Source organism: Alexandromys fortis, unplaced genomic scaffold (assembly GCF_014885135.2).
Source record: "Alexandromys fortis isolate MF-2015 unplaced genomic scaffold, M_Fortis_MF-2015_v1.1 scaffold_42, whole genome shotgun sequence".
Taxonomy (NCBI): domain Eukaryota; kingdom Metazoa; phylum Chordata; class Mammalia; order Rodentia; family Cricetidae; genus Alexandromys; species Alexandromys fortis.
The window spans coordinates 7,188,387-7,203,708 of record NW_026067934.1 but is presented as its reverse complement, the minus strand read 5'-3'; the positions used below and the strand labels follow the sequence as shown (position 1 = coordinate 7,203,708).

The 15,322-nt window shown below is 50.3% G+C and overlaps 1 protein-coding gene across 4 annotated transcripts in view; it reads left to right on the top strand.

Annotated features, from left to right (window-relative positions):
• Window positions 1-38: 38 nt before the first annotated feature.
• The window catches only part of Rhoq (ras homolog family member Q), a 35,228-nt gene continuing 19,944 nt past the window's right edge, over window positions 39-15,322 (top strand). Inside the window, exons 1-2 of one of the 4 annotated variants that reach the window (XM_050146190.1) lie at window positions 39-493; window positions 1,033-1,091. In XM_050146190.1, coding sequence (XP_050002147.1) covers window positions 352-493; window positions 1,033-1,091 — 201 coding nt within the window. In that variant the 5' untranslated portion in view covers window positions 39-351. The remainder of the gene's footprint in view (window positions 494-1,032; window positions 1,092-15,322) is intronic. The other 3 variants (XM_050146188.1, XM_050146189.1, XM_050146187.1) reach the window with 3 other exon arrangements.

Sequence of the window (15,322 nt, the reverse complement as noted above, 5' to 3'; positions counted from 1 at the left end):
AAAGTTGCCGACTCCCTTGGGGCCGGACAGTCTTATGATCCGGCGGATCCTTCTGGGGAGGCCGGGCCCGGGAGCGGGTACGGGCGCCGAGCGGCGGGGCCATCAGGCGGACGCGGCGAGCGGGGCCAGGGCGGGGAGCGGGGCAGCGATCGAAGCGGCGGCGGCGGCAGCAGCACCCCGGGCCCGCCGCACCTTCCCCTCCGGTGAGGGGAACCGCTTTATGGGGCCAGGGGGGCGGCCCTGCTGCGCCAAGCGGCGGCGACGGCGGACCCCCCAGGCGGGCTGGGGTTGAGCCCGGGGCCGGGGCGGGGGCTCCGGGGGGACCATGCCCCGAGGCCGGCCGGCCGCAGCATGGCTCACGGGCCCGGCGCGCTAATGCTCAAGTGCGTGGTGGTCGGCGACGGGGCGGTGGGCAAGACGTGCCTGCTCATGAGCTATGCCAACGACGCCTTCCCTGAGGAGTACGTGCCCACTGTCTTCGACCACTACGCAGGTAAGTCTCTGTCCTGCTGACTAAGGGGCTGATCCCGGGCCGGGAACTTTGGAGCAACTTTGGCTGAGCCCCCTGGCTGCCTCCCCTGAGCGTGCTCCCCTCCCCCGCCTCACCCTCTGCCTGGCGCCCCCCCTCTAGACTGTGACTCTGGTTAACCCCTCGAAGCAGCTCCCACCCCCTTCCTATCTTCCCCCTCGCCCCTTCTCCCACACTTCTTAATTCCCCGAGCGCCCTCCTTGACCTTCCCACGGTTGCTTCTGTTAGCTTCTCAAAGCCCCTGTGGGGGGAGACATTTGGGGACACTAGGATAGACGTGGCTTTGGGACTTGGGAGAAGAGGGGTGGATAGCAGGGGTCCACATTACACCTAGATCTTATGCCACATGACAAAGAGCTGGACACAAAACGGGGGTGTTCTCTTCTTGGGAGCACCCACACACCTCCCAGTGACTTGGGAAAGGAGGGTCCTGTGGGAAGCGAAATTGCTCGACCTCAGGTCATTGTGAGCTTCTCTCCCCACCCCCACTTCTGTCCTTGCAGTCAGCGTCACCGTGGGGGGCAAGCAGTACCTCCTGGGACTCTATGACACAGCTGGACAGGTGAGTGTCTTGGCCTCTGGCCGGTTCCTTTACCCCCATCCTTCGCCAATGCTGTGTGACTGAAGGGCCTTTAGAAACTGAGGTGTCTGAGTGGGAGGGTGTGTCTTCCAGGGGCTCCTTCAGGATCAGGTTTTTTTTTCTTAAGTCTGCAAATTAAGGAAACAAACCAAAAAGAAAATGCAGACCAGTGTGAACCCCCGGGACGTGAAAGTTTTTGACTGTATGGGTCTTTCTGTGTGTTGCCTGCTGTGTGGGTTCCAACTCCTGTTGCAAAGTGGCGGCGGCCAATGGTGAAGCGCTCTTATTTTTAGTTGCTGATGACCAGGTCTCCCCCCTCACAGCCTCTGTCTGGTCCCTCATTGGTGAGTGGTCTGCCTGCCCGAGGAGCCTGATTGGTAGGAAATGGCATCATCTAACATGATGGGAAGGCATTTGGTTCTGGTTATGTTTATTACAACATCATTGCACTCTGGGACTCCAGTCCCTGAAAACGTAATTTGTGGTGTTGCCAGAGGACCACAGGGAAAAAGGAAAGAAACGACAACCATCAGCCACTCCCTGGGGTGCAGGGAGGCTAGGGTTAAGAGTTCAGCGTGAATCTTGGAGGAAGAGCTTTCTTCCCCCGGAGGGCCAGGTGACTGTGTTTTCTTTGGAGAGATTATCCTGCAGAGAGGAAAGGAACACTTCTCCCCTCTGCCTCTGGCTAGTGTTTGCAAACCTGCAGGGCCAGGCCGTTCTCCTTGAAGGATTAAGGCGCTTGTTCTTTCTCTCTCCCTTCCTGACCCAGCTCAGCCGCCTTGCCAGACCCACTTTCTTTCCTCTGGGGCTAAGATGATGAAGTTTTGCACAATTCAGCTCTGCTGTTTGGCCTGCAGTCTCAGGAAGAAGTTTCTGTGTATTGTGCAGACTTGAGGACTCTGAGGATGTGCTAGCCACTGAAGGCCCGCGACTGGCTCTGGGGGAAATTCAACCACTGAGCTGCTTCATTTGTGCACAGGGCTTGAGAAAGAAAAAGAAAGGGGGTGGAGGAAGAAAGGAGAAGAAAACTACGACCACCATAGATACTATATTCCAAATATGTTGTTCGTTTAGATTTGCCGTTTGGCATTGTAGGCTCTCAGATTCTATACCGAAGTCTAGAAATATCTTGTGGGTTGCAGGGTTTTTTTTTTTTTTTGGAGGCGGGGGGGGGGGGGGGGGGGACTTGATGTGGCCCTGATTTCTAAACCATTAGTGGAACATCTGAGCCTGGAGAACTGGCGATTTAAAGGCCAGAGGACATTCCCTGTCATGAAGGTGTCCAAGCCAGCCAGGTCTGATTCACAGATTTGGGGGCCTGATTTGGCTAGTCTTTCAATGTCCCCTGCCTTAGCCAGTTATGGAAGGCAAGGAGTGGAACTCAGCCAGATACCACCAACTTTTAAGTTGTGCTGTTGACAGATAAGAAGTTGATATTAGTTGAAAATAAAGTTTTGGGGGGGGAAGTTTCTATTTTTAACGTTTTATACTACCTCATTTTATCGTTGCGGTGATGGCGTTTCAATCAGGCGCCTTGTTTAACAGGACGTGTGAACGTCGGAGTTCTGTTTATAGAGAGATCCGTTACTATTGACCATATGCCTATGTATGTACATCTCAGGGTGTGCAGCTCCCAAGAGCTTGCTGCTGGGATGAAGACCCTTGCGCCACTCCAGTTCGAGGTCCTGGGAAGTGCCGGGATGCTCCCCGGTTGGCCAGATTGCTTGTGTGCATAGAATACCTGAAGTTTTAGTCATTCTCTTGGTGGTCGTAGACAAAGTGAAGGTGGGGAGGATGTGATGGGGTCCTGTGCTACCTGATGGTCGGCTCAAGTGGTTTTTCACTTATTCACTGGTACCTTTGATTTGGGGTTAAAGTTATAGATAATTCATTCCACTGGTAAGAAGTAAACTTAATCATTATCAGACAACTTCGTAGGACCATTGTATCATGCTAAGCAACTGGGGAACACAAAAGAAGACATTTAAGTTAGGGGCCTGCCACTACTGGTGTGAGTGTGTGTAAAAGTCTGGATCAAATGATTGTTTATGGTCTTACATAGATTTCTGTGTTGATTATTAAAACCCCACTTCTCTATGAGTAGGTATCTGATTCCTTCTATGATACTAATAGTGGTAAATAAATACATAGACATGTATACACATACTTACCTGTTGAGGATTTTCAGACAGACAATAGCGGAAAGACTATGAGCGTTGAGACCAAAATGTCTTGGGATCAGGTCTCTACCTTGTGTGTGGTTCTAGCTGAGTTATTTACTTTCTCTGTAATAGTAAAATGTAGACAATTAGCATCTGCACTGCAGGGCTGTAGGCTGCCTTAAATTCATTAACCTTTGCAGAAACAGTTGGCGTCCACAGTTCTTTGTATATAGTAGGCGTGCAAACGGTATTACAAGAGATTACTGTGCTCTGCAGTGGGCAGGGTAACGGGGGTGTCACAAGTGGAAGAGGACATATGTATCCTGCATGCCTAAAGTTGCTAGATTCTACTAGAAGCGTTAGCAGATGTGTAGAGCCACAGGAATCGTTTCGGGTTCCGTGGAGAAGTTGAGAAGCAAGGGGCATTTCAGGTTTCTGTTGGTTTTTCTGTCCCAGAGACAGAGGGATGAGGAGGAAGATCATAGCACTGGAAGGCATTGCCTTCTCTCCAAACTGTTTGCTCATGCGTGTGGGCGCTTGGCATACCTACTTAAAGAAGTGCAGCCGTGCCGCCCTCAGGCTGGCACCCCTAGTCCACTTTATCAGTCTTGACTTTCTTGATGACTCCAGTCAAGTGCAAAGCTATAAGCGTCATTTGCCCAGTTGACATATTAGGAATCTACCAGTTGGGTTGGGGGTGGGGGGTTAGGTGGTGACCTTCGGCCTTCTTGACCTGGCTGCTGTCACTTGACCTTTGCTGCCAGTAGCAGAGAGAGAGAGAATGAGTACGAGAGTGTGTTGGGCATCAGTCCCTACCCTGTGCCTTGTCTGGAGACATCTCTCACCGCTCAGCTCACTCACAAGCACTGCTGCTGAAGGGAACTCCTCTGCTCCTCTTGGCTGAGCCCCGGGTGGTCCTAGGACTGCTTGCCTTTTGGACTGCCAAGCCTTCTGGAGTGGAAGTTGACAGTCACCTTCCTCTACCCTGGGGGCCTTACAGGGATGTCTGGCTTTCTGCCTGTCTCTGGGGAACTTCTCCTTTTGTGTCTGACTTTGGGCCTTCAGTGTAGGCTCCGCACTAGCCTCTGTCTGCTCTGGGAATGGACTAGAAAGGTGGGGTTGTCCCCACTGCCTCCACTCTTGGGAATGAAAGGAAGTAGGGATCTGCTGGCAGCTGCACTCTGGCTCCCGGCTCCAAGCCTGATCTCTTAATCCTTGGCAGGAAGGCAGAACTTCATGCTCTGATGAGGGAAGCTCTGATCCAATTTATCCCAGGTTGCAGAACAACCACACTCAGGAGGGTGTGTGGTGGGGTGAGTTTGGGATCCCCAAAGTTATAGATTTAGCCACTGTCTCTGTGTCCAAGTTCACACGCATGCTTTATGTACATGGTTGCTGTATCTGGCAACTTAAGCATCCGAGTTCAGGGTTGCATACATGAGCGCTATAAATATCCTTACTCCGGTGTCCCCTGGGGTAGCTTCTCAATGACAAATGAGATTCGCTTCACACTTGCCATAGCCCAGCAGCTGTGACTGGTTCCCCACCACCACCCCAGGGGCTCTCTGGGTACCCAGGGAGGCACTTCCTCCAACAAAGGGAACATCCACTGAAGGCAGCAGACAGGTCCCTCCCCTCTTCTGCATTTCATGGGATAGCACCCAAGAACTAGTCTAATGGGGGGGGGGCAGGGAAGGGCAAGGGTGCTGCCAGTGCACCAGGTGCCTCTTCTCTTCAGGCAGGGCTAGTTCAAGGCACCTTTCCAGGTTGGCTTTTCCCAGAGAGGGAACAGCAAGCAAGTGAGCTGATGGGAAAGCGGTGAGTCAGGGCAAGTGTGCACTGTGCAGAAGTAAGGGCGTCGGGAATGGCCACTCACAGCCCTCAGCTCAGCTTCCCTAAGCCCCGCCTGAGAGGAGCCCTGAGCTCCTTCTAGATATGAGCTGCAACAGGTGAGATGTGGGGCCGAGCATCTGGTTTCCCTTGGTAACCCACTGTGGATTTCTTGTCTGCATTTTGCTAACCTTCGTAGAAGCTATTTATATCCCAGGCTGTACCGTATCACGCAGGCATGCTGGTTTCCTCCTCTATGAGAAGGAAGGTGGCCTCTGTCCATTCATAAGTAGTTGCTGTTTAAAATATACCATGTTTTCCTGCGTGGGACTCGGGTGGTCTGTTCCAGCTCCAGCTTGGGTTCACAGGCAGGGACCTTAGGGTGGGGGCAGTGCTTGATTGTGCCACAACGGGCTTGAACCTTTCTGGGTCCTTTGATCAATTTCCAACCTGATTCTTCCGAGGTCTGGAAACATTTCCCGTCTTTAACGTTTCCTGAGGTATGCTAGGCCTGAGTGCTGCAGACATACCAAGTGCTGCCTCATTGGCCTTGGGGAGCTGGGGAGGTGGAAGGCCTCAGGGAGCTGAGCATGTATTGCTGTGGTGCCATGATATGGCTAGAGTTTCTTTGTTTTGTTTTGGTTTTTGGGTTTTTTGTTTGTTTGTTTGTTTTTGGTACACTACTGGGGTTTGAACATGTAGCCTCATGCTACTAAGGGGCCTTTTGGAGAACTGGACTTCTGTGCTTTCATTGTGGAATTTGGGGCTTCAGGGGATGAGAGCAAAGGACAAAGCCAAGCAGGTCACCGTGGGAGTATCAGTTTCTAGCAAAGACATGTGTGTTGGCAGCAGCAGATACCCCAAGGCCCCAGGCATGGCAGTGATGCTCCGAAGAAGAAAAAAGGCATAGGCAGAGAAACCAGGCAGGAAAAAAAAAAAAAAAAAAAAAAAAAAAAAACTACAAATGCAGCTAAAAAAAAAAAAGTCCAACAATTTATGACTGTGATAGGCTAGATTTCCTTTTACACCTAGGGGTTGATTTTGCCCTAAGTTGGCCAGCTTTGGCTGGGGAGTGGCTTTCTTTGCCCTCAGCACTTTCTTGTTCCTCTTTCAGTGCCTATTGCAGCTGCTCTGAACCCAGGAAAGCCTGCAGGTGGTCGGTGGCCAGCTGTTCTAGTCCTTCATGTGTCCCTTGGACCATTGTCTGCCATTGCCTCTGTGGAGGCCCTGGGCCCTGGGCCCCAGGCTGGTGGAGCACTGTGTGTCCTCCTCCACCACATCCCCGAGCACAGGCTGGTGGAGCACTGTGTGTCCTCCACCACATCCACATCTCCAGGCCCAGGCTGGTGGAGCACTGTGTGTCCTCCTCCACCACATCTCCAGGCCCAGGCTGGTGGAGCACTGTGTGTCCTCCTCCACCACATCCCTGAGCCCAGCCCAGTGCCTCATGATGCTGGGCACATAAATCTTGAAATGAGTTCGTTTTCGTTTGGCTCTCCACTTGCTCAGCTAAAAGCTAACCCATGGCTAAGAGCACCAGGTACAGCCTCCCCTGCTGATTCAGCCGCTGCTTCTGAGAGGAGGAAGATACGGATCGTGCATCACCATACCCATTTTGTCTCTGACCTGGCTCGCTAGGTTTGAAGGGTACCAGATTCAGGACTTTGTATCGTCAAGGCCTTTTGCTCCCTGATCTCCTGAACAGAAGGTAGTTTGGCAGTGGGAAGGTGGGCTTTGGATTCTGCAGATAAGCATCAAATTCTGTCTGTACTTTCGTGTGGCTAAGTCCACCAGCCCACCCCCCACTCCCGCCCCCACCCCAGCCTTTTTCCTTCAGTATGGGTTGCGGAGACAGTTTCTACTTTGGGCAAGGTGGCAGTAAGGATTAGTCCCAGGAGTGCCGCATCACCTTGGTTCTGGTGACACCCATTTGGCGTTCTAGCCTTCTGTGGGAGAAAAGGAAAGATGGAGGGACCCTGCAAAATGCATTGCACAAGTGGGAAGCTGGATGAGAGCAGCGTTGTAGGACCGTGTTTGGGCGATGTAGGGAAGGGAAGGAGGCAGGAGAGCACTGCCAGCCAGGATGGGCTGTCTCACTGGGTTCTACCCAGGCTCTGCCATTTTCCGCTGAGAAACTTCACCTCTCCCAGGCTGATGTCCCCAACGATACAATGGGTTATGAGAGAATGGGTTATGATAGTACTTACTGTCCAGTACGGTTTGAGAGCTAAGAGCATTCTAGCTTCCAAAGGGATTTCCTCTTCTCTTGGGGTGGCCAGGTGAGGCTTGGGACACCTTCATGTTTCCCTTCCAGTCACTTACCCATGCTCCTTGTCCCCACCCAGCGTGTGTGAACACAGACGCTCCTGTCTCTGCCACTAAGTGCAAGTTTGAGAATCATGGCGCTAAATGAGGCCTTGCAGTAGAGTAGTGAGAGAAAGCGCGCATCTCGGCAGGGGTGTGGGAAGCAGTAGAGAGAGGGCAGGCTTGGGCGGTGTCCCTCTTGTGTCTTTATGGGCCTGGGATGCCCGCTGCGGCTGTCAGCTTGAGGTGTAGGCTTGATAACTAAATTATGGACTTTTCCCCTCTTGATTGACAACTTAGTAATTAGAGCGATATTAATCTGCTGCTTTGTTGCTTGTTGATTTTAATAGAAAAGTCAGCGGAGGAGGGAACCTTTATTGTTGCATTTCTTTGGTGGTGTCTGGCCAGGGAAGGGAGCCGGCCTCCTCTTCAGATCCCCAGATATATCTGTGGAGCCTCAGGGTAGACTGGGGCCTGAGCCTTGAGTGGTATTTTCCCCACAGTGCAAGCTTGTGGCCTGTTTTCTCACCTCTGTGAGGCAGGGAGGGTAGTGGTGTTTGCCGTAATCTGCAGGGTCAGAGAGGTTAAGTGGTTTGCTGCAGGCCAGTAGTTGGTGAAAATTAAAAGACAAGTTTCTAGGGCAGAACTTTGGACTGCAAATCTTGGGATCTTTTGTGTTTGTTGACACTAATCAGCTTGCCCGTCAGTAAATGCCTTGTTCCACCACACATACTCGTTTACTGACTGTGTCATGCAAAAGCTCCAATCGCTTTTCTAGGCAGAAGAGCTGGTAGGCCGGCTTCCGTAGGTGGGATGTCAGGGCTGGTGCTGAAATTGCTTCAGCAAATGTTGGTTCCTGTGAGCTTGAGTCTGTTTTGTCTATTTGCCCACAAACCACTGTACTTCCTTAAAAGGGGCATGTCGGGGTGGTGCCCATGCCACTCTGCGGATGAGTGAGTGGACGAAGCTTGGTAGCATTTGCCTTGTGTCCTGGGCTGAACTGTCAGTGGACTTCCCCAAGCCTAAGGGATAACACCCCCTCTGTGCCCCTGTCTGCTTCCTGTGCCCTATCCTGCCCACTTGATTTGACCTGTGGTCGGGGAACTGCCCCACGCTGGCCGCTTGGGTCTCTCTTTTACCCCTTCTCGGAGTGTTCTTATTTAGGGGAAGCTGTCTCTTCACAAATTTTGTCTGGGCCTTGGGGTATAGCTCAGTGGTAAAGAACTTGCCTATTATGTTCACTGAAAAGAAATGTCTCTCCTGTCCAAATGTCCCCTAATGCATTCCATATCTCCATCTGCTGCTTGCTATCTATATAGTTTGCTGACTTGGGCCATCCGCATTGCCACCACCTTGTCCGTGGGCTCCCAGGTCCCATGGGCTCCCAGCTTCCCATGGTAGCTGGCTAGATGAGAACGTCGCTCTATAGCTGGCCAGTAAACAGTCCCCGAGTATCAAATCCGGGCTGGGACCTGTGGTGGAAGTACACTGGGGTCTGTCTCTGGGGTTGCCAGGAGGCCAGCGTCTGCTCTTCTGGTAATGAATTCCTAATGAGAACTAAGTTAAAACAGGGCTTCTCAGATTGGATTCCTACATGTACTGGCTTCTCGAAATGTAGTCCTCTGTACAGCACAGATTGCCTGGGAAGTTGTCAGGCATCTCAGATCTCAGAATCTACCACCATCTCCTAAATCACAAGCTTGGGGAAATCAGTTGTCCAGGCTGTCAGAGCTGCTGCACAGTCACGGTGAGTCCCGGCATCTCCTCTCCGCAAGCCGCCCACCATCACCTACCTTACACACTGTGCCGCACCCACTTACACTCTGCCTGGGGATCGTGACCGGACTTCATGTCTAGTCTTCTTCCCTCCCAAACATTCGCCTGGCCTCCTTCCTCATTTTGAACAAGTGTTGGGACTGTCCACGTTTGCTCAACAAATGGACCCTTCCCGGCCTGACTGTGGACAAATCAGAAAAATAGAGGCAGGATGTCATGTGACAAACCTCAGCCCCAGTGTGCTGTCTGCCTTAGGGGTATGCAGATAGTAGACACCACAGGTATTCCTTGAGCCAAAGTGTGCTCTCTCCTGCCCACTGAGTAGCTTGGTATGAGCTCCTTAGCTGAGGCTTCTTCATGGCATCAGACCCTGTGCCCCATCGGGATGGTTGCTTGACTTTGTGGTGTCTCAGCTCCAGAGTAGATGGGCTGTGGCACCTTCTGGTCTTAAATCCCAGGCCAGTCACAGTGGCTGTAGGCAGAGGAGATGCTGTGTTGGTCCACACCCATCTTGGCAACTTTTTCCCTTGGCAGACCTCAGTGTTTTAGGGAGTGACCTCTTTCTCTAGTCCTCCCTGCCCCCTTCCTTTCAAATATATCTGTTTCCCTTAAAATAAAATAAAAACAAAAAACAAACAAACAAAAACCCACAGCCAACTTGTTCCAGTGTAGAAGCATCATCCTTCGACTACCATAATGGTTAGGATTATGAGCGAGGAGGCTTGGAGGAGGCCCCTTGGAGGAGCTGCCCCTGAGCGCATTTAATTCCGACTCCCAAGTTCAATTAAAGCTTCATTTGCTTCGGCTTAATTGCAAAAGGCTGTCCTTGCCGTCCAGCTGGGTCAGGGCTTGGACACTCTTATTACCCGAAGGTGTTTCTAGAAGCTTCCTTGGCCCTAAAAACCTGGGGATGGTGGTAGATGTGGGAAGAGAACAAAACAGGTGCAGAGGAGGGGCAGAGATTTCTGCTCCCTACACCAGGGACTCTGTCCAACAAGTGGAATCATGCAGAAATCCAGAAAGTCTGAGGGGTTTGCTCAGCAGCCCCTCCCATTTGAGGTTGACCTATACCCCACCTTTGAATTTTAACCCTGTGACTGACCGAGCTACAATCTGACACGTGGCTTCATTCCTGGGTAGATCTTTATTGCCCATGAAGATTGTTGAAGTCCCTAAGCGGGGGAATATGTGTGGTACAGCACTTTACACAAGGTTTGGAAATCCCCATGGGAACTAGGTGGGTGTTGGATCTCAGAGAGTCCGTTAGTCACGTTATTATGGAAAAAAAAAACCCTGACTTTCATAAGTGACTTTGCCATTTGGAAGAGGATCTTGACCTGTCTAGACATTATCGAAGGCTTTAAAATCAGCGTGTAGGTGGTGGTTTTAATGCATTGCCCGTGTAAGCACAATGGTACTCATTGCAGGGCTGAGGAGGAGACAGGCTGCCGGGTCCATTTGGCTCTAACAGTGGCTGTGTGGGTCTGAACTGCTCTCCGGTGAGTCTAGACCCACAGAGCACTGCCTGCTGTCAGGTGTGCCCCCGCAGTGACCTGTGGACACAAGAGGAGGTGGCAGAAAGGTTGTATCGTTCTGGTGGGTCTAGACAACACAGCCTTCCTGCTACCACGGGGGCAACAGAGGTATCAGTAACCTGGCAAGTCGGCCAGGGCTGTTCACCGGTGGCTCAAACTGCTGATGTATGCATTCACACTTGCTTTATGTTCGAAGCCAAAATGTTGTAAGTCACAGAACATTTTTATCATCCCCCAACGCCCAGAAACTTCACACCCGCTGTTGGTCCTTCCTCATATCCTCTTCCCCCATCGGTCCACTTCTGTCTCTTAGACTTGCCTATTCTGGGCTTTTTGTGAAGATATTTGCTCTTTTATGTCTGGCTCTTTTCATTTGTCATGTTTTAAGGTTCATTTGTGTTGTAGAAACTGTCAGTATCTCATTCCTTTTTAGCTGGATGTTCTCTCTTTAGTCTTTTTCCATGTCCATTTTCTAGGTTCTGGGGACCGTATTCAGGGTGGGACAGAGTGCAAACTTCTGCTGTCCTTTGGCTCCCCAAAGGATGTGGCTGTTCTCCCCCGTCCTGTCCAGTGTTCTTGTTGCCTTTGTGGTCTCTGGTTTCTCTCGCCCCCCACCCTACCCTAATTTCCTTATTCATCAAATGTATGGATGTATTAAGCACAGATGAGGTAAGGAACAAAAATACCTACCCAGTGGGGTTTCCCCTTTGTTGGAATGGTTTATAGAATTGGGAAGCCATGTACATAGCTGACCGAAATATGCATAGAAAATGAAGATTCTGTAAAAATGAGAAAAGTGTTACAAATGTGTCCACTCAGGCAGAATCTCTGTAGAGTCCCCTCAACTCAGAAGTGGCTCTATTGGGGACAGTCATGATGGTCAGGTCCATGGGTCTGTATTGTCTTGTAAGAAACAAGAGTCTAAGTGAGGTTGCCAACAGGTATGTAGGGGGAAACACAAAGATATAAACCAGTAGGCCACAGAAGAAGAAAAGCAAGTAACCAATCAAAACTCACAAAGACATGGAAATAAAGACTTTTAATCTATTGAATTGGATAAGATAGAAAAAATATGATATCCAAGAGACAGGAAAGTCAATATACTACTAGGCATGACCAACTTGGCCTTTGGGCTACATGTGCCCCAAAGTAGCTATAAATGTGGCCCAGGAAAAAAAGTATAAGCTTACTTAAAACATTCTGAGATATTTGCATGTGTGAGAGATTTTTGTTTAACTCAATCACACAGTTCTTGAGTGTGAACTCTGTGGTGTTGATGATCCAAAGGTTGGACGGGCCATGTCGTTAGGAGTGAAGGCAGCCCCAGCTAGTTTGAGGATGTCTGACAAAGCCTCTCGAGTTTGCCGCCATCCGTTTCTCTGAATTTGTAACAAGAAAATACTCAGAGCTCACACAGACTTACATACAGTGGTATTCTTCGCGGCATCACGGACGGCAGTGGATTCTAAACACGCTGATGAAGGGTGAGAGGTGGCTACTGAGCACAGGACAGTGTGTGTTAGGATAATAGCAGCCATTAAAACCTGCCTTCACAAAATTGTAAAGAAATGTAAAAAGCTAATGATTCACGCAGTCTGAAAAATCGTGCATTAAAACTGTAAACAGCAATGACTACAACTTTGAAAACATACACGTGTATAATAAGGGGAAATGTAACAAAACAGTCAAAGCGGTCGGCTCTCAGTAGTGATAGCAAATACTTTTAGAAATTTACCTCTTATTCTGTTTTCCGCCAGCTTTTTTGAAAGTCATTTTATTTTTATAAAAGTTTTAATGTTGATGGTTTAAGAGTCAGCAGTCCTGACAGGCCGTTAAGGAGAAACAGAAGCTGTCTGCATGCTTCTCCTGCAGCAAGGGCGTATCCCCTCCGTCCTCACGCCCACTGTCTGCTCCCAGCTGCTCATTTCAGTGGCAGACATTCTGTCTGCACGTCACACTGCGATGCTGCAGCCCTGTAATGACACCATGATTCCAGGGTGCCCTTCCCAGTGGCGAGTTTGTAGTTTTAGTCTCCCGGATGATGAGCGTTTGTCTGTGGCTGGTCACAGCTGAGCCCTGTATGTAGGGTGCCTTGCTCACTACCCGCTCTGTCCTGTGTCCTGTGGAGCTGGGCATTGTCCCCTTGCTTAGATGTCACTTTGCCGCCTATTTCACCTTCAGCCTGCGCTTCCATGCATCACCCACGTCCTGCATCTGTCAGCCTCTCCCTGGGCGCATCCCTCCTGAGCCTTCCAGTGCTGCACTGAGTTAGTGACTGTGGCATACATCAGGAGTACTAAGTTAGTGACTGTGGTATACCTCAGGTGGTACTGAGTTAGTGACTGTGGTATGCATCAGGGAGTACTGAGTTAGTGACTATGGTATACATCAGGGAGTACTGAGTCAGTGACTGTGGCATACATCAGGGAGTACTGAGTTAGTGACTGTGGCATACATCAGGGAGTACTGAGTTAGTGACTGTGGTATACCTCCGGCAGTGACTGAGTTAGTGACTGTGGTATACAGCAGGGGGTGACTGAGTCTAGTGAAATAAAGACCTCTCCTATGGAGTCCCATGTGTGTTTTTCTGCAGGGTGGTCGCTGTGGAGATATCCTGGTCCTTTGAATGGGCCTTGACTTCTTGTGTTTGTTCTTTAGAAGTGCTTGTCTCTGTCTCTCTGCTCACATCTCAGGCACGACCACAGAAGGTTTAATTGGCGTCTCCACAGGTGCTGGCCCATACTTAGCATGTGGGGAGACGGTAGAGCATGAGGGGGCTGTTTAATTCAGCTTTGCCCGCAGGTCAGAGTTTCTCCACAAATACCATCCATACATGCTGGACCATTGTTCTTTAATGCAGAAACACCCTGGTATCTCTCCATTGAGCGGGTAGTACCCTCCTCCAGCTGTGGCAATCGAAACGCCACAGACTTTGACACACGTCCCCTTGGGACAATGCCATACTCCCCCACCTCCAGGTGAAAGTCATGATTCTACTGTGATCTGTCTAAACCCTTCATTTGGGAATTCTGTAAAAATCAGTAGTCTTTTTGTCTTTCTTCCTGGGCTAGGGTCATATTCCCCAGAAAACAATATCCATCCTCCAGCCCAACAGCTCACAGAGTTGCTGATATCCTGGGAACCAGTCGGAAAAGGCACCTTGAGGGCCTCAATTTTAAGCACATACCCTCTTCTTTTTGCAAGGTTAGAGTTTGTCATGGCATAGAAGGGGGCCGAAATTAAACCATGCCTTCACCTTTGTCCTATATCTAGAAGAGCATACCGCTCCAGACCTCACATCTCAGCCTCCGGGACATATTCATATTTCAGACAGCTGCTCCTGAGGCCCACTATGTTGGCCCAGGAGCTACAGCCCTGGGCATGCTCAGCTGGTTCACTTTGTTCTTTTTAGAATCCAGAATCTCTAAATTCTAAAATTTTTGTGGTTGCTGTTTCCTTTTCTGTTGTTTTTTTTTTTCCATGTGGCTGTATGCCTTAAAAAAAAAAAAGAAAAGAAAAGAAAAAAAATCACAGTACATCTTAGAGGACTTTAGCGAGACGAGAGATAATGCGTGTGTTCAGTCACTGCAGTCGTCCCTTTATAATTAGAAACACAAATATGTTTCAGCGCAGCTCCTTTTCAGCGCCTGCCTCAAGACGCCGGGAAATGAATTTTAAGATGCTTGCTTGGCATTCAGACTCTAGAGCAAAAGTCATTGAATGTCTCAGAGGTTTTGTCCTCTAGGACCCGAACCACATCACAGCCTTTTCCTTCCACATGTGAACCCAGGTCCAGCACCCGTGGGGTCTGCACAGACCGTGATGGTCCCCTGGACACATTCTCATGCGAATACTGTCTCTCAGATTGCAGCTTCCTTTGGTTGCGGCCCAGTCCCCTGATTCGATTTGGTACTTTCATGGTCCCCAGTCACCTGAGTCACTGGCACTACTGATGACTAATAAACACATTTCCATTCATTCATATCTCAAAATGTATTCTATTATCATGTATTGCCAGTGGTTATGTGGCTCCCGTAACCCCTCCATCAACTGTCTGCGATGTCGCCGCTATTGGAAGGCAGGGACGAAAACGTCTTGCTCTGGGTCAAGGGCAGACTGTCCTAGTTGCTCTGACCTCAAGCAAGTTGAGGAGGACGGGCTTACACTTCCACAACACTGTTCATCATTGGAGGAAGTCAGGGCAGGAGCTCACACAGGGCAGGAACCTGGAGGCAGGAACTGATGCAGAGGCCATGGAGGAGTGCTGCTTACTGGTTGGTTCAGCCTGCCTTCTTATAGAACTCAAGACCACCGTCCCAGGGCAGCCCCACCCACAATGCACTTGGGTCTTACACATCAATCACTAATTAAGAATGTACCCTACAGGTTGGCCTGCAGCCTATGTCATGGAGGCGTTTTCTCAACTGGGGTGCCCTCCTCATAGAAGACTCTAGCTTGTGTCAGGCTAACATAAAACTAGCCCACCCACAGACCTAAACAGTTTCCTGGGTAAGGAGATGGCATGAGCGTGTGGGTGTGGGTGGAGAGGGGACGCCCTTGGTGGACGAAGTGCTCCAGGCTAAGAGAAAAGCACAGAAGGTGTGCA